At 48.0% G+C, this 22,319-nt stretch overlaps 8 protein-coding genes across 8 annotated transcripts; 4 read left to right on the top strand and 4 right to left on the bottom strand.

The window, feature by feature from the left end:
- Nucleotides 1-92: 92 nt before the first annotated feature.
- Nucleotides 93-1,322, top strand: ATNIH1004_010488 (uncharacterized protein; the record flags this gene model as incomplete). The annotated part of the gene is made up of 1 exon (XM_033575057.1): nt 93-1,322. One exon carries the CDS (start codon nt 93-95, stop codon nt 1,320-1,322), a length of 1,230 nt encoding a protein of 409 aa, XP_033423075.1.
- Nucleotides 1,323-6,011: 4,689 nt separating this feature from the next.
- On the bottom strand, nt 6,012-6,974 carry ATNIH1004_010487 (uncharacterized protein; the record flags this gene model as incomplete). The annotated part of the gene is made up of 1 exon (XM_033575056.1): nt 6,012-6,974. The coding sequence occupies one exon, from the start codon at nt 6,972-6,974 to the stop codon at nt 6,012-6,014; it is 963 nt and encodes a 320-aa protein (XP_033423074.1).
- Nucleotides 6,975-7,430: 456 nt separating this feature from the next.
- On the bottom strand, nt 7,431-8,495 carry zrfA (high-affinity Zn(2+) transporter ZRT1; the record flags this gene model as incomplete). Its single annotated transcript, XM_033575055.1, has 1 exon — nt 7,431-8,495. One exon carries the CDS (start codon nt 8,493-8,495, stop codon nt 7,431-7,433), a length of 1,065 nt encoding a protein of 354 aa, XP_033423073.1.
- A 1,677-nt stretch (nt 8,496-10,172) lies between these two features.
- On the top strand, nt 10,173-11,198 carry ATNIH1004_010485 (uncharacterized protein; the record flags this gene model as incomplete). Its single annotated transcript, XM_033575054.1, has 4 exons — nt 10,173-10,500; nt 10,574-10,633; nt 10,713-10,801; nt 10,833-11,198. The coding sequence occupies 4 exons, from the start codon at nt 10,173-10,175 to the stop codon at nt 11,196-11,198; spliced, it is 843 nt and encodes a 280-aa protein (XP_033423072.1).
- A 103-nt stretch (nt 11,199-11,301) lies between these two features.
- On the bottom strand, nt 11,302-12,440 carry ATNIH1004_010484 (uncharacterized protein; the record flags this gene model as incomplete). The annotated part of the gene is made up of 5 exons (XM_033575053.1): nt 11,302-11,767; nt 11,824-11,996; nt 12,044-12,154; nt 12,241-12,309; nt 12,366-12,440. The coding sequence occupies 5 exons, from the start codon at nt 12,438-12,440 to the stop codon at nt 11,302-11,304; spliced, it is 894 nt and encodes a 297-aa protein (XP_033423071.1).
- Nucleotides 12,441-12,869: 429 nt separating this feature from the next.
- On the top strand, nt 12,870-15,071 carry ATNIH1004_010483 (fungal specific transcription factor domain-containing protein; the record flags this gene model as incomplete). Its single annotated transcript, XM_033575052.1, has 3 exons — nt 12,870-12,912; nt 12,973-13,350; nt 13,399-15,071. 3 exons carry the CDS (start codon nt 12,870-12,872, stop codon nt 15,069-15,071), a joined length of 2,094 nt encoding a protein of 697 aa, XP_033423070.1.
- A 2,141-nt stretch (nt 15,072-17,212) lies between these two features.
- ATNIH1004_010482 (sugar porter family MFS transporter) lies at nt 17,213-19,032 on the bottom strand (the record flags this gene model as incomplete). Its single annotated transcript, XM_033575051.1, has 4 exons — nt 17,213-17,743; nt 17,842-18,519; nt 18,590-18,830; nt 18,887-19,032. The coding sequence occupies 4 exons, from the start codon at nt 19,030-19,032 to the stop codon at nt 17,213-17,215; spliced, it is 1,596 nt and encodes a 531-aa protein (XP_033423069.1).
- Nucleotides 19,033-19,363: 331 nt separating this feature from the next.
- On the top strand, nt 19,364-20,619 carry ATNIH1004_010481 (uncharacterized protein; the record flags this gene model as incomplete). Its single annotated transcript, XM_033575050.1, has 2 exons — nt 19,364-19,753; nt 19,810-20,619. The coding sequence occupies 2 exons, from the start codon at nt 19,364-19,366 to the stop codon at nt 20,617-20,619; spliced, it is 1,200 nt and encodes a 399-aa protein (XP_033423068.1).
- Nucleotides 20,620-22,319: the final 1,700 nt, after the last annotated feature.

Genomic DNA, 22,319 nt, shown 5'->3' with positions numbered 1-22,319 from the left:
AATCATCTCCATTTAATGTACGGAGTACACCGTAAGAAGGGATGAAAAGAGATGCCGTCCCTTGGTCATGAAATCTTCACTACGCAACCACGATGTGTATGGACGACAAATCCTTTCCGTCACAGCTGTGGAACGACACAACATCTCAACCAGATGCTGCAGTCAACACTTGGAGTGGGGTAGCAAGTCTTCACAGGGCATTTATTGTCGCTGGCGTTGGAATCATCTTAACCTTTGTGGTGCGAAGATTGCACCAGATTCGACAATTACGGCGGCTTGAACGACTTCATGGCTGCAAGAAGCTGCCCAACGAGAGTGGGCGGTTTCAGTACGATTTCCTGGGCATCGCCAAGGCTATTGAGCTGGGGTTTCATTTGCGATACCGATCTTTCCTCCGATACACGAATGCGCTGTTCATGAAATACGGGGAGACGTACGCTTCCAATGTTCTAGTTTACCGGCTCATCTTCACCTGCAACACGGAAAACATCAAACATCTGCTGTCCACGGCGTTTACCGACTTCGACAGTTCCCCTTTGCGAAAGCACCTGTTTGAGTCCATCACACCACATGGCATCTTCACCCTCGACAGCACGGGCTGGAAGAAAAGTCGGGAGAAATTGCGCAGTCAACTCTCCAATCTCCGCCAGATCGTTGACCTGAACCTGTGTGAACAACATTTCCAGGCCTTCCTCCAACATGTTCCATCCAATGGCCAAGAATTTGATATTCAATCCTGCGTCTTCGCTCTCTCTTTGGATATGCAGACCTTGTTCTCTCTCGGAGAGTCCGTTGATGCCCTTGGGTTTTCTCAATCTCAGGAAAAGAAGCAGTTTTTAGCAGATCTGCTGTCCGTCAAGGAACGAATCGTTCAAGATGGTTTCCGTGGTCCGCTCCGTTATTTATATCCCAAACAACGCTTTATCCAGTCCTGCAGAAGGGCACGGAAATATGTCATGGCCCATGTCACCCGAGAAGTCAAAACGACGACCTGCATGAATAAGGAGGATGACGGTCGCCCTTTTAGACGCGCTTTCAATACGGAAACCGAGGAAATTTCCCAGCTGGCCGACCAGGCCTTGAGCGTTCTGCTTGCGAACGACAGCATGGGCACCACTCTCTCGGGTCTTTTCTTTTGCCTTTCCCAGGACACGCGGGTTGTCCACAAGTTGAGGAAAAGCATAATTGATACCATTGGATTGACGCCCCCGATATGGGAGCAGCTCGCATCTTTGCGCTATGTCCGCTGCGTACTCCAAGAAGGTGAGACTTCAGTAAAGTGTCGCTCTGGAGCATGCACTTACACCAAGCTCGTCAAGTGATGAGACTCTTCCCAGCAGTTGTATTCAACGCGAGGGTGGCGAACACGACATCTACATTGCCTAGAGGCGGTGGGACCGATAAGAACTGGCCGGTTATTGTTCGAAAAGGAGATATTGTGGTATTTTCCACCTGGTCTAGGCATCGTCTAGGGAAGGACTTTGGAGAAAACCCAGAGGCGTTTTACCCAGAACGGTGGGAACATCTCAGCGGAGATATGCCTGGCTTTATCCCGTTCAATAAAGGCCCAAGAGCTTGCCCCGGTCGTACGCTTTCCTCCTTAGTTTGTACTGTGGTGCTTGAAATGTGTTCACTAACACTGGTGCAGAGTACTATGCTATGATTGTGCTCACATACCTGGTGGCTCGTATATTTCAAACCTTTTCAACAGTCTCCAATTATAATACCAAGCCGTGGACAGAAAGGATAAGCATGACATTCGAAAACGAGAACGGGGTCCTGGTAGGGCTTAGCTAGGTTGAATCAGACGAGAAAACCATCTCTGTTAGCTTATGGACCACAACCTCCTTGTTTATATACCATGTGGCAGGATATATGTAGGAGCACTGTAAATGAAATGCATATATTTAATACTCGATTGAATACATTGTATGCATGAAGGCAAGTTCTCTGGCTCGACACTCCTACTCCAATTGTTCCCCTTCACTAATCATCGGCTTTTCTAAAGCACTAGATGTCAGAATTGAACTCTCTACTATAGCTAAGTGGATCTATTTGAGTGATTCATGATACTGTCCTAATTGGAGGCCCTCGGGCTGCTTGTATCTGTGACAGAGAATACTGTTTCTTTACTGTGAATTTGGTGCTGCGCCGGAGGGAGCCCTGAAAAGGAGCGGATAATAAATGTGAATAAGCCATTATTCATATCTAGAAGACGCTTGCCTCATAAGCCATCGACTGGATTGCATGCATAACTTTTGTCATACTGGTGGCTATTTGGCAAAATAGCGTATTTATAACACCAACCACCTCTGATATATATCCTATTATACTCATCGCTTCCAACCAATGCAGAAAATGATTATTCAAGAAAGCAAGTACCTCTCCAGGCATATAAACCCTGCTTTGCTCTAGATGGTATACCCAATACCGACAGGAGTATTGCAGTTCTGCTGGGAGGAATTGGTTAACAGTCTGACAGGTGATATCTGCCCGCTGCATTCCATAACTTGGTAGGTCACAGAGATTTTGCTTGAGGCAAGTGTCCATAATGCAAGGCAATGTAAGGCTATGCTCCTATGCATTTCCTCCTCTTTCACATGGAAGTCGCTTTTCGTATTAACAAGGAAATCTCGAAATGAGAAATGTAGAATGCGGACTGCCGCATTTACATTATCTGGTAAACTAAGAACTGAGTATAGCATATTTAATAGGTTGCCGATATCTTCTTTTGGCATATCAAGAAGCTGATATAATACAGGTAGGTATATCTTCATCTGGGATGCAGATGTGGCCGCTTTCGATTGGAGAAATTTTGCAAGGCGTGTTTCCGGGCGTAGTTTTCCTTCTCCAATAAAGCGACACAGTGGCTGCAAAGATAAATAAGGGGACAGCCATTCCAACCAGTCTTTCTATGACAGCATCTCCAGGCCAGTCTGAAGGAAGTGAGCGCTCGTCTCTTATTTTTAAAAGTCTGTCTTTTAGAAAGAGACGTATATCATGTTCAATCACTTGTTTAGGAAGCTCATGGAGGACTAGATCCTGATGGTTATCATGCTGCTTAAAGCCAAGGCGGATGGGAAGTTCAGGTCTGCTGGTCAGGAATATTCGCAGTTGCGAACAGTTAGACTGCTGAATCCGGGGTAAAAGTTGAAGTATAACTCTAATATCGCTGTCTTGTTCGCACTTATCCAAAGCATCGATCACAATCACTGTGACAGTGGATTGTTTTATCTTAAGGCTTAATAGTGGTTGAAGAAGATGTTTATCAAATTGCTCACTGAGAGATTTTGCTAAAATATTTGGATCATTCTCAATCGCTTTTAAGACGAGGGGTGCTAGCTGCCGATAACTGCTTACTAACTGTTTTGTAATAGTTGATATTAGTCTTCTTGCATTGCCACGGTCTGCTTCGCCCCTTTTAAAAAAGAAACTTGCGCCTAGCTGCCCCTTCTCCTTAAAGGACTTGGCAACTGTTCGGGCGATGGTAGACTTTCCTGTCCCTGCCATGCCATTTAGCCAAAATATGCATATACTCTCTGATGATTTAGCCCACTCCGAAATTTGAGAACGAAGCTCGGTTCTAGTGTCTGGAAGGCAGAAATCTTCATGCTGGTTGGTATATGAGTCGTAAAATGCTCCTTCTGCAGTATATAGGCTCAGAAGATTGAAATTCTGTATAAGATCTTGAACCGATGCTTCCACCTTATCAATGTACGCTAGAAGGCGCCCGGCTTCTTCTTTGCGGTGGAGATGTTGGTCTAACTGGATCCACTGGTACAAGCACAGCTCTTCCTTCTTGACAGAAGATTGTAGATTTGTAAGAGGTTGGTTGGTAATTATAGTGACACTGTCCAGTACTCGCCTTCCCATGCTAGGCTTTTGAGTGGCTAACACCTCTGCTGCATAGTGGAGGATTGCCTTATAGACTTTGATGATCGGGTTTCTTATTTCAGCTTCTACCCCAATCCTGTTGTGGTAAAAGTTTTTCAATATAGGCACATCGTGCAAGAACATCTGTTAAATACTCTGAAGATTGAACAAGGCATCTCGCAGGTCATAACGGTTTCTGGCTATCTAATTAAGAGTACAAGTCAGTCCTGCTTAATACTAAGCTATCCTCGCAATATCATACCGTCAATCCAAGCGAGACAACTGCCCAAGCACTTGCTGCATGACTAGTGGTCTCTGTTTCTTCAGGCCTTCCTCCAGAGCCACAGACTCCTGCAGGGATGTGAACGTGCCTGGAATCACAAGATATCCAGCTAGAAGTAGCCAGTTTGTAGTATATGCAGGAACATTGTAGAACCATGGAATATAGTCAAGTTCAAGAAGCAACTGAATATAGCGGGTTTCAATGGCATGCATTGTCTCGCTTCGTTGCAAGGAGGGTTCCTTAGCTGGCGACTGAGACTCCATCTTTGCTACATAAGAAATTGAAACTCTTAGGCCAGACACCGTAGCCCATTTAACTATAAGATCTGTGCCAAGCGTGAGCTACGGGTGAGCACTCTTCTCCGCAGCTTTTATGGACTCCCAGGAAAAGCCACTACTATGCGAACGCGGGGCTAGTACTGATCATGCCCGATTTAATCAACTCTCATCAATCCCAGAACTATTTACAGAGATACCAATGGACCCGCTCCTAAAGCCTGCTGAACTTGGTCTTTCTTCCTAACCGTATAATCAGAAAGAGCAGGAACGTGTGCTTGCTTGCTGCTAGTTCTTGCACAAAGAATTTGATGAGTAGTTAAATTTGTTTACTGGACCGGTTCTCAGGGGCTTCGGAGTCTGGAGGAAGATAGTCTGGTAATTTGTTTCGAGGATGCAAAACTGCTATCTCACGAGGCTTCTATTCCATATCGACACCATCTCAAGCGCTAATGGGTGGAGCCTCTTCAGTCACTTAAGCACAACAAGCTCTGAAAGCCTGACGGTCCGACGCAGGGTGTTTTATACAGGTGATAAGGGCAGAGGGGAAAAACTGGTGGCTCAGCTGGCTAGTTGATCTCCGATTGGGATCAATCACGGACTGTGAATAGATTGATCAAAGCTTAAGTATACCATACTGAATGAGAATTCTTTCATCTTAAGTGATGCATAAATTTTCAGTACACTAAACGGGGTAGTCTGAAATGTTGGTTCGACGAGTGTGAAGTCTATACAGGACGTAGTACTCCACTCGAGACAAGTAGTACCTATTATCTATTGTTTCTTATTATATTCAAAGGTATTGGAAGGGACTAGGTGTTACCTGCATAGTATTGGATAGTGCCTTTACGGTTCCAGGATTGGCCGTTAATTGATTCCCAATTATATTCGGCCCCCGGGCGGCAGTTCTCTGATTCATTGAAGACACAATAAATTTTATATTTCGAAGTACTACGGAGTACGGAGTAGATTAAACTAGATTGGAAATGAGCCTGTGACCAAAGAGGTAGACCGATATTCCCGTTATAGTTACTACATCTATTTCCACCATTCGACCGTCCTTACCATGGTACATCGAAGGATAAACAGAGACATCGCACATTCGCCACCATAAACGAACCTGTCAACAAACCTATCGACGGACCAACTTTCTGATCCATTGCCGGGATGTCGCCCTGCATGTTGGACCAATAATGTGTCGTTCCAATACGTTAAGTGTCGGTGTGTCCCAGCTTGAATCGACTCCCGTCGCGTATTGTCATGATTGTCTCACTGCGCTGTCACGCAAGGAGTCCTGGTATTCTATTACAGAATAGTTGCGAGGATAGACCATAATTGAAATTGCAGAAATTGTAAGTGGTGATTGTCTTTTCTTTCCTTCTTTTCCTTTTCCTTCCCCCCCCCTTTTTTTCTTTGTCTTTGCAATCCGCAAGGTCCTTGACAGGAAGGCTAGGCAGCAATGTTTCCTACACTACCGCAGATCAGCCCTATGGGGCAAACGGATCCACCGCAATCTACGGAGGAGACGTCGCCGAGACATCGCGCGCAACCCAGTTTCTAGCAAAGCAACAATTGCCTAGTTAGTTCTGGCGCGTTTGACGGAGTAGCCACCACCACGTCATCATCCGCATCACCAATCGCTCGCCCAGGTGGAGGAAGGGCAGGGGTAAGGGTCGATGCCAGGCCGATCCGAGCCCCTCGCGGATCTGCATCCCCACGACCTTGCGCCAGTCAACATGATGGGCGAAATGGAACGGGAAGTGGTGATGGCTGACTGTTCGCATCGTACAGTCGATTTGTGGGGGATCCTGCAGCTCGATCTGCGGTGGATAAATTCGGGGCTCCGCGCTCTCGAGGTCGAATTCTAGCCGGAGCGTGCCTGTCCCCGTGAACGTTTTCACCTGTACCATCAGGTCATGTTGTTGATGGTCTTGCTTGCGGTGGACGATGGCGATGTTGACAAGTGGCTCTGTGTGCGATCGCTCGACCAGATGGCGTCGGGCATTCCACACCCAGGGGGGCGTCAGGTCGATCTGGAACCGTCCCTCCAGAATCAGATTCGGTGAGTCTGGTTTCGGGTGGACTATGAACTTGGTGAACTTCACCGGCTGGTCCATCGAGGCCAAGGACTGAACGATCACTTTCTGGGCGGGCGTCTCGTTGCCCGGGCGAACTAGTCCGGAGTTGACGTATCGCACGATATGGTCGCAAATACGTGATTGATAAAGATGCCACACGCGCCCGAAGACTACATTGATCCATTCGATACTCTCGCCTTGCTGGAGTTTCCTACTACCGTGGTGTCGCCGTAGTTCATCACGGATTGCGCGCTCAACTCGCTGGATCGACAATTGGTAGTAAGTGCGACAGATGGCCAGCAACAGTATCAGCCACGGGAAGCTAAAGTTGAGACGACAAAGAGTCCAGGAGGCCAGGCAGCCGACCACGATAACTTTGGACTCTTTGTAGATCTGCTCAAGAGTGTCTAGAGTGTCCGTAAGGCTGAGGCCCGGTTTGAGTTCTTTCTGGCTTGGTCTGCCCATGGTCGGGGATACGTGGTAATCGTGGTAATTTATGAATCAAGAATGTAGATGACCTGGGGATGAACTCAACGCAAGCAGACGATATTGAAAATCTGCAGCCAACGCCAGAGGCGAGCCATAATGCTGGGCAGATGAAGCAGTAAAGAGAAGGGAACTGACAAAGGAGTACATAAGAAAGAAAGAGCGAGCAAAAGAAAGGAGACATGCATTGGGATGTATATCTAGGCAATCACTAATCCAGAAATACCAATACGCTAGTGGTAAAACTGCCTCATCTGGAGGGTGTGTATGATTGACTGCTTATTTTACTCAATGATTAATTAAATAGTTTGGATTTAGTACGTACTAATATGGTTGTTTGTATTGCAGCGTATGTATGGCCATCGAAACTATCATACGTCACTCGCCCCACTGCTCGTCCTCCTTCAGCTTCAATCCAATCCTTCAGCACTGCATTCATGCCCACTTGCCAATCAGTGACATGATCCCTGCGCCTAGCAGTGTGCTTCCCACCATCATTACCAGATGCGACCGGCGTTTTGTGCGGTCCGGATCGAACAGAAAGTCGCGCGCCAGCAACTCTACCAGCGCACTGTATATTAGGATGCCCGCCGAGATGGCATTCAACACCCCCTGCACAATCAGCGATATCTTGGACCCTGGGTTATATGAGGTGCGTACGCCGAGTCCGATGGCGATGGATACCGGTGTTGTGAGTCCATAGGCCAAACATAGCACCCACGGAAGCCACGGGCGTTTTCCAAAGGGGAGGGCCGACATGCGTGCCCCAATACCTAGTCCCTCAAATGCCTGGTGGAATACCAGCACCGGATATAAAGTCGCAAATTCTTTGCCGGTCACTCCCAGGTTCAGCCCAATGATGACGGAATGGAAGATGATGCCAAACTCCAAGATCAGAAATGCAGCGAATTGCTGGTGGAACGCCCGTTCCGACTTCATTGAGGCCTCTTCGTCGGAAATCTCTTCTTGCTTGGACCTGGGGCTTACAATTCTGCTATCCGATAATTCCATCCCCGTATTGGGACGGCACCCGGTCGCCATAAATGCGTCGGTCGCTCCATCATCGCGTTGCATGTCATATTTGCGTTCCACATAAACCTTCGCTACGAGGTCCAGTAGGAAGATTATAACCACTGAGGCCAAAACAATAGCAGCACACCAGGAATAGTCACCCCAATGGCCGGAGATGCCGACGCAAGTCTTGGGGCCAATGCGCTTGAACGCGGGATCCAAGAGATGGATAAATGCCGTCGCCAAAATAACCCCCGTGCCAAAATATCGCGCAAACAGGTAAACATGGTACGGAATTTTCCACCGGGGAATCCGCTTAGCGACCACGGGAAACAAAGTCAAGGCCGTTGAGGTCACGAAGATCACAAAGATCGAGGAGATGCGAGCCCCCAGATTGCCATTGTAGTCATTCTCAGACAGGAAGAGATAACAAAGCACATCCTCTTTGCTGGCCGTGTTGAGATCAACATTGGATGCGTTGAAAGACATGATAGGAGTCAAGAATAAGAAAAAGGGAATGTCTACATAATCGATAAGTGCTGTATTTGCTTCCTCACTTTATACCACGGGAATGGGTACCTTGGAGCTCAGAAAGATGGCGTCTTCAGAACGACGTCCATTGATACAATGCCTACAGATGCGAAATTTTCTCTCATTCGGTGGACATAATAATGTGCATCCTGGAGCGAGAAGCGAGTCAATTAGTCGTACGGCCTAGCGTCAGATCTGACAATAGGTTTCACTCTGTCTCCAGCGATCCGCCCTTGCCAGTGTAATTTTCATAATACCTTTATTAATAGGGATGCAATATCTAGGTCCAGTATCATACGCGAAACAATATCTCCAAATGGCCGTACAGTTTGGCACAACCTTCCAGAAAATCCCCTTTTTGTCAATTTCGTGGTTGTGTGGGGCTATCATTCGGGGACCTTGGCAGAGACGACTTTTCTGACATTGTTTGATAGATTTCTGCTGCCTGTTGAAGGCTTTTTCTTCCTTCCCCGAAATGGGTGGAGCCTCGGTCATGTCATCTTGACTAGTAATTACTCCTTCAACCTCGAACGTAATCTGTTGTTCTGATGGGTACGAGACTGACTACTGTAATATCTGGTTTAACTCGGCCTTGTCTCTCATCTAGTGACCTGGATAGTCAGTCATAAACACCAGGAATCCATGATATGATAACAAAGGGCCAAAAAAAAAAAGACCCTGCTCTGGCATAATGAAATCAACAAAACCGTTAGCATCAGCATCAAGACGGGCTTTGTCACTGGCATACCAAAGCATGTTCAGAACTGCAATCACCTGGAGCTCTGTATATATGTTAATGCACGGAAATACCATCAACGAGCCGACTCGATGGGTGGCGAGTCTAGCGGCGGTAATTGCGAATTCAGAAGACGATGCTCTCGAAATCAGCAAGTTATTCTCTGTCAGTTCTCCGTCGACTTTGAGATATGAAGCCTCGCATATTCGGTGGGGTGATATTTCTCATGATCAAGCAGGTTGAGTCTGGATGTTATGCTTGATGACAGCCATATCTTCCATGCTTGGGAGAGCCCATTTAAGCAGACAATCAGGCTCGTAGGAGTCACTAGGCGGGATATTAAACACATCTGCGAGGAAAACATGGGAAGCATACCGAAGTACTGGACCAGCTCTTCGTCATGGATGTCTCCGTACGTAGTTCGTCGCAGTTGACAATTGCACTTGAAGACCGGCTTATTGGAACTCTCGAGCCATTCGGAATTGAAGCACGCGTTGTCGCACGTAGGCACGCCGTGCGTCCGAGCCCTCGGGTTTTTCCAGAAGCAGCGAAAAAGTCCATGGTTTCTCCAGTGGTTGCGAAGACGAAAATGCCTGGAAGCTCATCGTCCGGCGTTAGACATTGCTCGCGAACCAGGTATAGATTTCTGAAGCATTCTATGCTGTGTTCCCACCTCTCCAAGCGTTACAACTTATATGCAAGCAGTTCTAAATGCATTATCCTCTATTCTAGGTAATTCCATTCAGACTACGTTGCCCCCCGTTCCAAGAAGAGAATTACACATCCTGCATATCTAATAAGCCATGTCGCTTGGAGCCCAGCACATTTGGTGTACAGCATTAACACAACGCATCTGCTTCTCCCCCTTTTCTCCTTAGTCTACAACAACTTAAATAAAAATGGCTTTTAAGTCCTTTCTGGTCCTGGGATTGTTCCTACGACTGCTCCCTGGCCGTGGGCTGGATCAGAGTGTCTTCTGCAGCTACTCTATGGCTGCCAGCAACGGAGACACATGCCAGTCCTTCGCCACAAGCTGGGGTATTACCCTTGCTAACTTTGAGTTATTGAATCCCTATCTCCGTTGTTCCACGCTTGTAGTTGGTCGGAGCTACTGCGTGATTGGCAGCGTCTCGTCGGCCACAACCAAATCGACAACGACGACGACGTCCACTACCTCTATTACTAGCTTTAAGCATACGGCCACGGGATCGTCGTTGCCCTCCCCTAGTCAGCTAGACCTCACTTTTGACTGATAAGTTACATCTCGTCTCGTCCGGTGATCAGTGCTATATAATTAAAGCCAAATTCGGCATCACCGCGGCCCAGTTGTTCGCGGCCTGGAACCCCTCCATTAACGCAGGTATGTGTCTCTCTAAGCACTGTCCCATTTCCCCTAAAACCACTGCCAGCACTCGCCGCGGTCTAACATGCCATGACAGAATGCACCATCTATTCGGTCCGATTATGCGCATCCACATTGAAAAGACACTCCCTCAGCTACAAAACCGGTCGCACGACGCTGAGGAAGGTTCCTCGCTGACTGTTCGCTTCTCCTCCAGAGTCGTGGGACTCTCCTGGTTTGTGATGTGACGCCGTTGCCGCAGAACTTCGAGTCTGGCACGGGAGAGAGCCCGCTGATTCCGATGAATGGCGGCGGAGCAGATTTATACCGTATCTTTGGATCTGAGGCGTCTTTGAGTGTGTCAGATATGACGCGGTGGAGCAACATGGGAGGGAGAAGAGCTGGAGTCAGCCGTTGGCGATGGATCGAGTCGACGTGGATGATGTGTCGACGCTGTTTGATCTGCAGCTGGTGTATTTTGATGTCAGAGCCTAGTTGTTCGGGCGAGGATGCTCTGAGAACGTTAAGAGTGTGTCAGGCGGTGCAGCAGGCGTTGGAGACAGGCGAGACGGTAGACCTGTGAGATGTATATAAGGAATAGGTCAGACCCGTCTTTTATGAATAAATATAAACTTTGCCATATGTACAGCACACTCTAGATTTACAGCTCTATCTATCAATTACCTTTATTTCTCTGTCGCTAAGGAAAGAAGTGCCGAAACCTTCTCATAAATAGTAAAAACAATCCCACCACTGAAAGCCAACCGGCCCAGCCTCATCGAGCTTCCCTTCCAGTATCCCCCGATCCCATGGTCCGCAATCACGCTCTTTGCAGCCTCCCCCAGGCCCGCTCCGTGAGCGCTTTGGGCCCGTGTTTTGAGCGTATCGAAAGGCTGCGTAGCATACACTGTCACGATGCCCGCTACCGTGCCTGTCCCGAAGGTTACAGGCATTGACGGTGTGATATTGTAGCTCTTGACCGTTTCCATGAGCATGTTGTATGTGCCCATACGCACCGCAGATGTCGACGACTGCTTGAGGGTTGTAGAGAGAAGACCTCGGTACAGTGCAGACATGCCGGATTCCTGGACGAGCAGTCTAGCTGCGTGGACACTAGACTTAAATCGGCGTGCGCCTTTGGCATCATCGATTCTGAACGTTCGGTCAATAAATATAAGGTAGTCTAAATTAGATGACAGATGACATACAGGGCTGTTTTGATTCGTTCCGTAGGAGTCACGGCAAAGACACTCTCGACAGCTCCAGCGACCATACCGGCCAGGATGCCCCCACGCACGGAAAGTTTTCCCTTCTCGTCAGCCAGCGCATTCTTTATCGTATCGAAGGAGAGGAAACGAATGGCTGCTTTGGCAGTGGTGCCCTATTCTGTTAACGCCTCAGTTATAGGGAGAGACATGGGTGACTTACGACAATCAGGGTGGAGCAGCCAGTGTACAAAGCACGGATGCCATCGTTTCTAGCGACTTGGTTAATCAACTTTAATGGATTGGAAGAGGTAGCTGCTCCCTGGCTGTGGAGCTGTAGTCTTGTTTTCGAAAATTCAAACGGATACTACATCGATTAGCGAAGGTCACTTTGAAAATTCAGTATATTTGTCTTCCTACCGTCACGGCCGCTTCAATACCCCCAGCGACGCCTCCTGATACTAAAGAGATCCATGGTGGAACGTTGCGCTGTCGACAAGGTTAGAATTATTCTAGAATGGACTCGAGGTGCATTGTGCGTTCACCTTTGGCTTTTTTACTGTATTAGGAGGTTGGTTGGCCGTGGCTCCAGCATGGAGCGTACTCCCCGCATGACTCATAATCCGATAGATCTAGTTCAAAGAAACTTATTTTCATCCATCCAGACAAGTCCTGGGGATTTATTAATACGAATTCCTCATCCTGGTGAGTTCGTCGGGCAGAGTTCGAGGATCTGGATATCAAGTGACATCCCGCGGCAAGTGGCTCCTTCCGCGGCAAGTAATATCCCGCGGCAGGTAACGTTCCGCGGCAAGGTCCTTGTCCTCCTCTTCGCCTCCGAACTCGGAACATCCTCTGGACAACTCACAAAGACAGTCATGAACCTAGACAGAATCTCTACAACTGCCCGTCGGCGAAGAGCGCACAAAGCCTGTCTCTTCTGTCGGCAAAGAAAGGTTGTGTCAACCGTCCTGCCTGTCGAATCAAAACTAAGTGGATCTAGCTGAAATGCGATAATTTCGAGCCGGTTTGTACGAATTGTAAGGCCTATGGAAAAGACTGTACTTATATTTCATCTCCTGCAAAGCCGAGGTATTTATCCATCCTAACAGTAGTAGTAATCCGGAATATGCCTGGTGCCCAAGCTGACAGCGAAATCGCTCTGCAGGCCGTCCAGGCGTCAAATCACCCGGCTGGAAGAAGAAAACAGACAGCTGCAGCAACGGCTTCAAGATGATGAACGGCGAGAAACACCATTGATATTCCCAGCAGCTGCTAAACCTACTCAGCAGACAAATGCAGTGTCAACGCTGCCCCTGGAACATGGCCCTGGTCCAACAGAGACTGCCCATTCGGTAGTGTCTCGCATCTTTATCTCCCCAGATGGAGAATCCAGCTACCATGGCCGCACAAGTACCCTCTTTGATGATACTCCGACCGACAGGCGGGCACTGCAGAGTATCGTAGCCAACCCCAAGATGCCAATGGAGTGGATCAAGAAAGGACTGATGGGGGAAGCCGCATACCAACGTATCTGTCGCCGCTCCGACAGACCCGGTTTAGGCTAACTTTTCTCAGGCCAGATAGAGACCTTAAACTTCCAGCAAGGAAAGCTGGACTTTGATGGGGTTGATCCAGAGCTAGGAATGCATCTCTTATCTCTGCACTGGAATCGCCAACATCACTCGTTCCTCATCACCTACCGTCCGGCGTTCATGCGCGATATGGCCTGTGGTGGACCGTATTTCTCCAAGTTGCTGTTGAATGCAATCTACTTTGGTGCATCTAAGTTCAGCCCTCGTCTGGAAGTGCGTCGTGATCCAGACGATGTTCGCACAGCGGGCTGGCTCTACCGCAGGCGAGTCAAGGAGCTGTTGGGAGGTGCTCTGGATCGCAGTGAGATCACGACGATCCAAGCTCTCCTTGTCATGACCAGCTCCCTGTTTGCGTTGGGTGATGAGCGGAGTGCTGCGTGGCTGTATGCAGGTACCGCGTTCCGAATGATCATCGACTTGGGCATGCACGTTGATGCACCATACCTGATCAACATGCGTCGGTTATCAGATGAGGATCTGGAGATCAGAAGGAGAGTGTTCTGGGGTGCTTTTGTCGTCGATAAGATCCAATCACTATATCAGGGCCGTCCAGCAAGCCTCCAAGCTTTTGATACTCATGTTCCACTGACATTCCTGGACCAGTATGAAGAGCTCGAACACTGGACGCCGTTTGCATACCCTGGGAATCCGAAATATTCGGGCTCCCCAGCCTACAGTGTTTCGACATTCCGAGAACTTTGCAAACTGTCCGTTATCCTGAACGATATCCTCAACAAGGTCTACTCGGAGAAAAGCTCCAAGCGCGCACCAGAAGAGCTGGTGTCTAACCGGGCGTCTCTGCACTCTGCGCTCCAAGAATGGCACGATGGTCTTCCATCGCATCTCCAATTTGACACTCCTGGTACCTGCAATGCTCCCCCACCACATGTTCTCTCCCTTCTCGCCCTCTACAACGTTCTGGTAATTCTCCTCCATCGACCCTTCGTCGCCGAAGGGCACCTCTACAATACAGATCCCTCGATGGCAGTCAATTCCTTCCGGATTTGTGCCGCCGCTGCTAAAGCCATCATCGGACTTCTTCGAATCTACGACGAAACATTCTCCATCCGCCGAGCACCGTATCTCATGTCGTATGCGACGTATGTCGCAGCTACTATCCTAGTAAGAATCGCTGCGCAGCGAAAAGAGGACAGTCAGGCACACGCAAGTCTTCGGACGTGTCTCTCGGTGTTCGATGAAAATCAAGGAACCAATTGGGCTGTGCAAAGAGCAAAGAATGTGATCCTCAACTTAATGGAACGGATAGGCGTTACTCTTGATAAGACCAACACCTGCGATGATCCCGCGGGAGGCATAGATACAATCAACACCGAAGTAGCCCCGGAAATCCAGCAGAAGAAAGTATCTAGAGCAAACAATGAGCCCGACGACATCCAGCCTACCTCTCTGATTGATTTGGAAACCGCCGAGCTAGACATGGACATGATCATCCGGAGCTTTATTACGCAACAAGCGAACTACGGCTATCCAAACTTGTCTCCAATGTCTGCTGGATCGGCTGAGACAGAAGCTCCATTTGGAATGTACATGACTGACCTGGTTGCGCCGGAGGAGTACTCTAATCATCTAGGGTTGTCTTTTCCTGATACACTTTTTGGATTTAACGGGTCATCTCAAGATTTGCCTAATTCTTGAAGTACTGTATCCTGTGCCTCAATATGACATGGTATTTAGCAATTAGCATTACTGCTTTGGATTGTGTTGAAGATTTCAGGGCAAGTGATACGTACGCAGGGAGCTGTAGATCAGCTACAGGCAGACCATTGGCCTAACTATGAAGTAAATGCTATATGTGGAAACACCAGGAATCACTGTATCTCAACCAACCGAGTCTCGTCCTAAGGTGCTCTACCAAAGTCTTGGATGCCAAGGTGGACCGAATCTACTCATGTGACGGGTTAGCGAACCAATGGGCGCTTCTCCGGTACAACGTTGCTTAGTCGGTCTGTAAGCTAGAACTTAACTAACTTATACTTCCTAATAGGGAACATCAACCAAGAAAATATTATATAATTATTTCATTATCTGCTGATTTAGCTATTCCCTGCACGCTTCCATGATGGAGGATCACGCGCGTTGACAGTTGCGCGGGTGGACCGTCGTCCCCGACGGATACATTATAATCAGTTATAATACTATGGTTATGGCTTTGTATAGGTTAGCTGCCGTGTAATTAAAACTTTTAGTGTATTTGCAGTAAGATTGGTCATGTAACTGACTAGCTCGGGAACTAGAACCTGTACTCGACGGCCGAGTCGTTCGCTACGTTTTGCATTTAAATAGCACTTTTATAACCTCAGTATATCAACAACATCATATCTATTGAATGAGAGGGAAATGGTAGAACTCCGAAAGAGTAGGTCAAGGAGACACTCTTAGACAGTTCAGAAGTTGTGGGGCCCGAGCCCACAACTTCCTGACAACCAAAGAGAAGACAACATTCCTTCTACACAACTGCGTCCCGTGGTCTGTGAGAAGGTTGTTGATTGTCTATTATCTCTTTGAACGAGGACTTAAGATATAATAGCTATCCATACAAATGTCACGTGCCAGTCCCCCGGATTCCTCCACTACACTATACTATTAGATTTATATTTAATTGCAGTAATTTTGGTTTGAAGAAGTGCTGGTTATTTTTCTAGAAAACTTTAACATATTAATACACCCACACCGTCCGGTAACAAAAGTCATTCTTTGTAATAAAATGAACCAGTTTAGATAAACGCTTATGGTTATAATATATAGTTATATCTTGCCATATTATTCTTCTATTAAATTTTCATGTTCCCTGAATTCGTTGTTGAGATATTGAGGTTCTAAAAGTGCTATTTTATATGCAAAACGTAGCGGAAGACTCGACCGTGTGGACGACTACAGTAGGTCGTGAAGTACGTTATCAGTAACTCACGGCTGAGCTACGCACACGGCCGAGCTGCGAATCTGCCTTCCCATACAAAATTGCACGTTATAACTTAACCATTCTGCCTCTATGTTAATAGAAGTTTAATCTGAAGGATCTGTAGGCGCTTAGTAGAGCGTATAATAATTTTAAAATAACTAGTACTATTAATTACCTAGAAATTATATATTTGCAATATCGCTCATCACACAGCCGGTGAGGTAGGGGACTGGACGAGGTAGTATGACACTATGAGCCGTAGGGACAGTCGAATATGGGAAGGGGGCCCCAGGGGCCGCCCTGATGGCGGCCCTGGGGTGGACTGAGAAAATTCTATTGAGTCTTCTGAAGGAATGTATTGCCTAAGCTATCTGCTTGAAGCGCCTCTCTGGTCTGCTATCTTAAGTAGCAGACCGCTATTTAACCTAGTGTCTACCAAGGTCTTCCAGTGTACTGCCGTGGGATCCCACATCAGTGGAATCGTATGATGTCTATACGTCTTAGTCATCCCTGGGATAACATATTACCCAATATTTCAAGCCTGCTAAGGCTGGTACATGAATCTGAGACCGAAACAAATTTCTTTTACAAAATATTTACAGTACCTATTTACATACTCATATAGAATGAATCTATTTAATATTAGCCATAATAATATAAGAATTGTTGAGTTACCCCAAGTTAAAAGCTGCCATTTTGTACGGGGATAGAGAAGCGCAGCTCGGTCGTGTGTGTAGCTCGGCCTTGAAATACGTTAACTTTTAAGTAGTGGCTACTCAGCCACCCTTCCAGTACGATAAGCAATCGCTTCCAGCACTAGACGCTGGCCTGTTATGCACACCATATCCGTCAGGATTAAAAAAAAAAAAAAAAAATATTAATCCGGCAAGGTATTCAACCAATATTTCCTGGCCACATTAACATCCTCAATCTCCTTAGAATCTCCTTTTTCCTCTGCACATTCAACATCCAACGCTCGCCCCTCCCGAGATCGTGATTTCCCCCAGAAAGTCCTATCCCGAAAGACCTCATCCACCTCCTCTAATTTCAACCCCTTCGTCTCCGGCACCATAAACCAGACAAATGGAATTGAGAGGGTCAGAAAACTCGCAAAGATAAAATATGTCCCAAAGCTAATATTCGTGATCATATAGGGGACGCTGCGCGCGAGGACGAAATTCAGAAGCCAGTGCGTGCCCGTGCAGACTGCGACACAGAGTGCTCGGACACGAAGTGGATAGATCTCAGAGCATATCACCCACGGGATGCCAGCCCAGCTGAAGCAGAAGGCGACTGCGTACACGAAGATGAACACGGCCGCGGCGTAGGAGCTGCTGTCGATTTTCCCGTCTGTGTGGGAGACCCCATGCAGTTTGACGAATGCGCCGAGGAACCACATGCAAAATGCCTAGAATATATTAGCATCCGATAGTGATGTGATGAGTAGACGTCTCTTGTAGATCTGGAATGGGATAGGATAGGATATGAAATGAAGGTCAATCTCACCATCACCGCACTCCCGTAAATCAACATACGAGTTCGTCCGTAGCGATCAACAACCCAATACATAGCGATAAACACTGCCACGAGACGAACCAGACCGTAGACTCCTGTCGATATCAGCTTTGTCTGCGTCCCCGTCATGCCAATGGACTGAAATATCCGAGGAGAATAGTAATTGATAGCGTTCGACCCAGCCATCTGAAAGAAAACCATGACCAGATTGCCCAGCAGAAGTCTCTCTCGCACCCCTGGATGCATACACTCTTTGATTTCGACCCAGATGCCCTTTCCAGGGTTAGTGGTGCGCTCATCCTCGAGCTGGTTCATGATATCGTTGAGCTCGGCCTGGACGGCTGGATGTCCGGCCGGAATCCCACGGAGATACGCCAGGGTCTGCGATACAGCTTCTCTCCCCTTGCGGGCTGTCCACCGTGGTGAATCGGTCAGGAAAGCCAGTCCGATAAGCAGTAGACCCCCTGGGACCAGTTGGATCGCAAACGGAGTCATCCACTGTCGAGAGGACGAGGCAATGGTCTGGTCCACGGCGTAGTTAATCCAGAATCCAATGCACATTCCGACCTGCACACCGATTTCAAATACCCCGACTAGTCGGCCGCGGATGGCCGGGGGTGCGCACTCGGCGGTGTATAATGGGACAAGCATGCTGGATGCTCCTACGCCCTTATCATATCACATCGTGAGGATTGGATTTGGAAGGTATGCAGGATATAGTAAGTGGAGTAAGACTTACGAGACCACCGAGGGCTCGACCAACAAACATGATGGCTTCAATCCCTGACGACACAACCTGCATGGTCGAACCAATGCAGAAAATGGCGCCTGCCATCCCCAGGGCCAGTCTGCGTCCGAACATGTCGCTCAGGGGAGCAGCAACGAGAGATCCGAAGAAACATCCCGCCTGCAGTAGAGAGACTATATTGGCCGCGAATGCATCGCTAGTAGATGTCGATGCGTCTTGCAACCCAAAGGATCTGCATTCGTTAGCCAGTAATCTTCTGTTGGTCTCCCGGTCGTAAGGAGCACTTACTTCTCAAAGGATGGCAACTCAATCGACGCGCCTATAAACGCCAGATCATAACCGAATAGGAACGCTCCCATCGAGGTGACAATCACCAGGAAGTAAACTCGGGTACTGTGGCCGCTCGAGGGGGCATTGGGCTGTGGTTCTGCCATGGTCATGGATGGTACGGATGGAGGGAATTCCCGAATCCAATCTGGGCGATATATATTTTCTATATATAGACTGGTGTGGAGATGGAACTATTCAAACCCCGTGGGGAAAGGAAGAAGCCATCCGAGCTTAAAGAACGGGAGGGAATCTCCCGTGGATGGTTCAATTCCGTGGGTTCGATTTCCACGGGTATACATTTCCGCGGGTTTATATTACCTTTGAAGCATTAATATACATGAACAAAATGCCCCATATAAGACATGAGGACAAGGACAAGGGGCAGGATACAATCTAGACACTTAGCCCTATCTTGTATGCCATATACTATATAACATGTCCATATCAAAGGAAGTACCTTCCAGCAGAAAAAGCCTCCCAGCGGTCTGGATGAGGGCTGGAACCTCCAAAGGACTTTTCATCCATGAGCACCACCTTCCTTCATCGCAGAGCCTCTGGGCTCCGATTCTCCTCTCCGCGCTGGGATCTGCGGACGCAGACAAACGACAGCTCAACGGCGTCGGAGGAGGCACATCCACCACGTCTAAGGTCGCAGTCATCTGCAAGTCAGCCCGGCCGGGTGTCGATGTCGATTATACCTTCGTCCAGGTCGCGCCGGAAGATTCCAAAATCGACATGTCTGGGAACTGTGGAAACATTGCTTCCGGGGTAGGTCCATTCGCGGTGGATGAGGGACTGGTGAAGATTGCCCCGGGACAAACTATGGTATCGTTATCCTGCGTTTGATTATATTTAAATCAAGTCAATTAAAACATATCCAGGTAGATGTCACAGTCTTCAACACCAACACGCAACGACTCCTTGTGGAGACCGTCCAGATCACTCCTGATGGAAAATTCTCCGAAGGTGGAGAGTACAGCATCGCTGGTGTCGCAGGCACGGCGAGTCCTATTCGAATTGCATTCATGAACCCCGGTGGGAGCAAGACCGGAAAGCTTTTTCCCAGCTCTGCCCGACAGGAACTGATCTCTGTGCAATCCTCGTACGCACAGGCACCATTCACCGTTCGAGCGAGTCTGGTCGACGCGGCCAATCCCTTTATTTTCATCGACGCGACATCCATGCCGTCTGTTTACGACGATTCCGATCCGTCCTCGATATCCTTGGATATCATCGAGGAGATCCGGGTCGCTGGTGCCATTCGCATGGGACTGGCTACGGACACAACTGCCGCCAGGCGGGTTCGAGGCACGCCAAAGATTGCCCTGCTCCGTTCAGCTCATAGTGATGAGGAGGTCGACATAGACGCCCGGGCATTTAGTCTGGGGAAACCCCATCCGAGTTTCCAGTTGACGGGGGCTGTGTGTCTAGGCGCCGCGTTGAGCGTCCCTGGAACAGTAGCATGGGATCTACGGCGACGGAGAAATCTCGATATGAACTTGAATGAGCGAACGTCGCTAGATGACTCCAAGAAACCAAAGTCTGGTATTTCCCGGTGGGCGATCCGACATCCAGGCGGGCGATTGGACGCGGAGGTCGACTGGATGGTCCGGAGTCAGGAGATGCATGTCAACAGCGTCAGCGTCTTTCGTACGGCACGGCGGTTGTTCGAGGGGAGGGTATTCTACTGATCAAGGGATGTCCGGTCATATGTGATGTGGTTGCAGAACTGGTGCACATAACTAATTAGCGGCCACCCGGTCACCCTTTCAATACAATAAGCAATCGCTTCCAACATATTTTGCGCCATTTTCGTCTGCTTTTAGAGTATTTCGCTTACATCTCAGATGAAAGGGTGGTGAGATAAAAGGGTCAGATGAAAAGGATTTTAGTAGATAATTAAATAAGGATTTTGGATTTGAAATTCTACTAGTTTTATGCCTTATGATACACAAATTGGTCCTTATCTCGCTTTAAACACTTTGAACCTGCCCTGATGTACGCCTCTAAATACTACTTTCTCCCTGCAGGTTGGTGTTATTATGCAGGGGGATTTCATCCTCCTCGTTATTATCCAGTTCAATCAACAACCCTTGGTCCTCTTCGGCTGCTGCGGCTTCTGTTCTTGGTCTTTTACCAAGCGCACGTTCACTAGGTAGCAGTATACATTGAGATATAACCGATCTTCGTTGTCGCTAATTGGGTCGAATTCGTCCGTCGCTTTCTGGGCATCTTTTTTCTTTGTTCATGGCTTGAATCTCCTGGGCTGAGAGATACTTATCGATAAAAGCAAGCTTCTCTGATTTAAGCTCAAATCTTGATGTACATACGAACATCATAAGATCCTTGATTATTTTGGGTTTCAGAGAGCCTCAGCGGTAATGACAAAACATCACGAGTAGTAGTAGTAGTAGTAGTAGTAGTAGTATCATTCATACTCGGATCTGTCGGCTCTCGACGATTGCTGGTGGGGGTCACGGTCTGATGACCGGGCCCACGGCTAGGGGCTCTTTCAGCCCTTATCTAACCCAGAGCGGCCTTGTGAACATATCTCTATATGTTTTCGTGCTATTCCAAAGGACCGACATGGGTGCGATGAGGCCTGCGTGATTGTTGATGACGGGCTTATAAAAACGTGTGGTATCTATCTCGTGCCACAGAGATGTTTCAGCAAAGGATACGGCTTGATTGTATATTTTTCATGTCTACCGATGTGTTGATGCACCATTTCCTATTTTTCTGACCGTAAGGGCCAGTTTATCTCTACATTTTAGCTGAGTTCTACAGGATCCCGGGGTGCGCCGAAAGTCTTTCGTCAGGCCACCATCCGGACATACCGAGATTGTCAATCAGTATATCGTGCAGAAGCTTGGACAGTTTGTGGACTACTATCAGGATAATTGGCTCTGAACTTCTGCCAATGATGGATTTCGCCTATGCTATTCTACCTCATGGGTCTACTAGCATGTCTCCATTTAAGATTGAGAGCGGCTATGAACCGCACATGTCATTTAGCTGAGAAAACCCAACAGCACCCCGAGACCATCCCATTGAACGTGAGGAAGCGCATGCTCTAGTTCAGCAAATGGAGGTAATATTAAAATTCGCTCAAGGAGAGATCGAAGCTGCACAGTGACGTATGAGGGTTCAGAGAGATAGACATCGCCGGCCTGTTGATTTTGATGTTGGTGGTCCGGTTATGGTACCAACAAAGTACTGGAATCTGGGTCAAACTAGTCTGATATTAGGCGATCAATGGGCTGTTCCATATAAGATTCTCGAGAAGGTCAGACATGCCTACCGCTTAGAGCTCCCGTCTAGTATCAATCTATCAAGTTTTCGCACCTGATAAGAACCGCCGCGCACCTACATTTCCACTACTTCCTGAGCA

The sequence above is a fragment of the Aspergillus tanneri genome (assembly GCF_003426965.1).
Source record: "Aspergillus tanneri strain NIH1004 chromosome Unknown AapTan_5_pilon_pilon_pilon, whole genome shotgun sequence".
Lineage (NCBI taxonomy): Eukaryota > Fungi > Ascomycota > Eurotiomycetes > Eurotiales > Aspergillaceae > Aspergillus > Aspergillus tanneri.
Note: the sequence above shows the minus strand (reverse complement) of the source record. Positions and strands in the feature narration are given on the sequence as shown.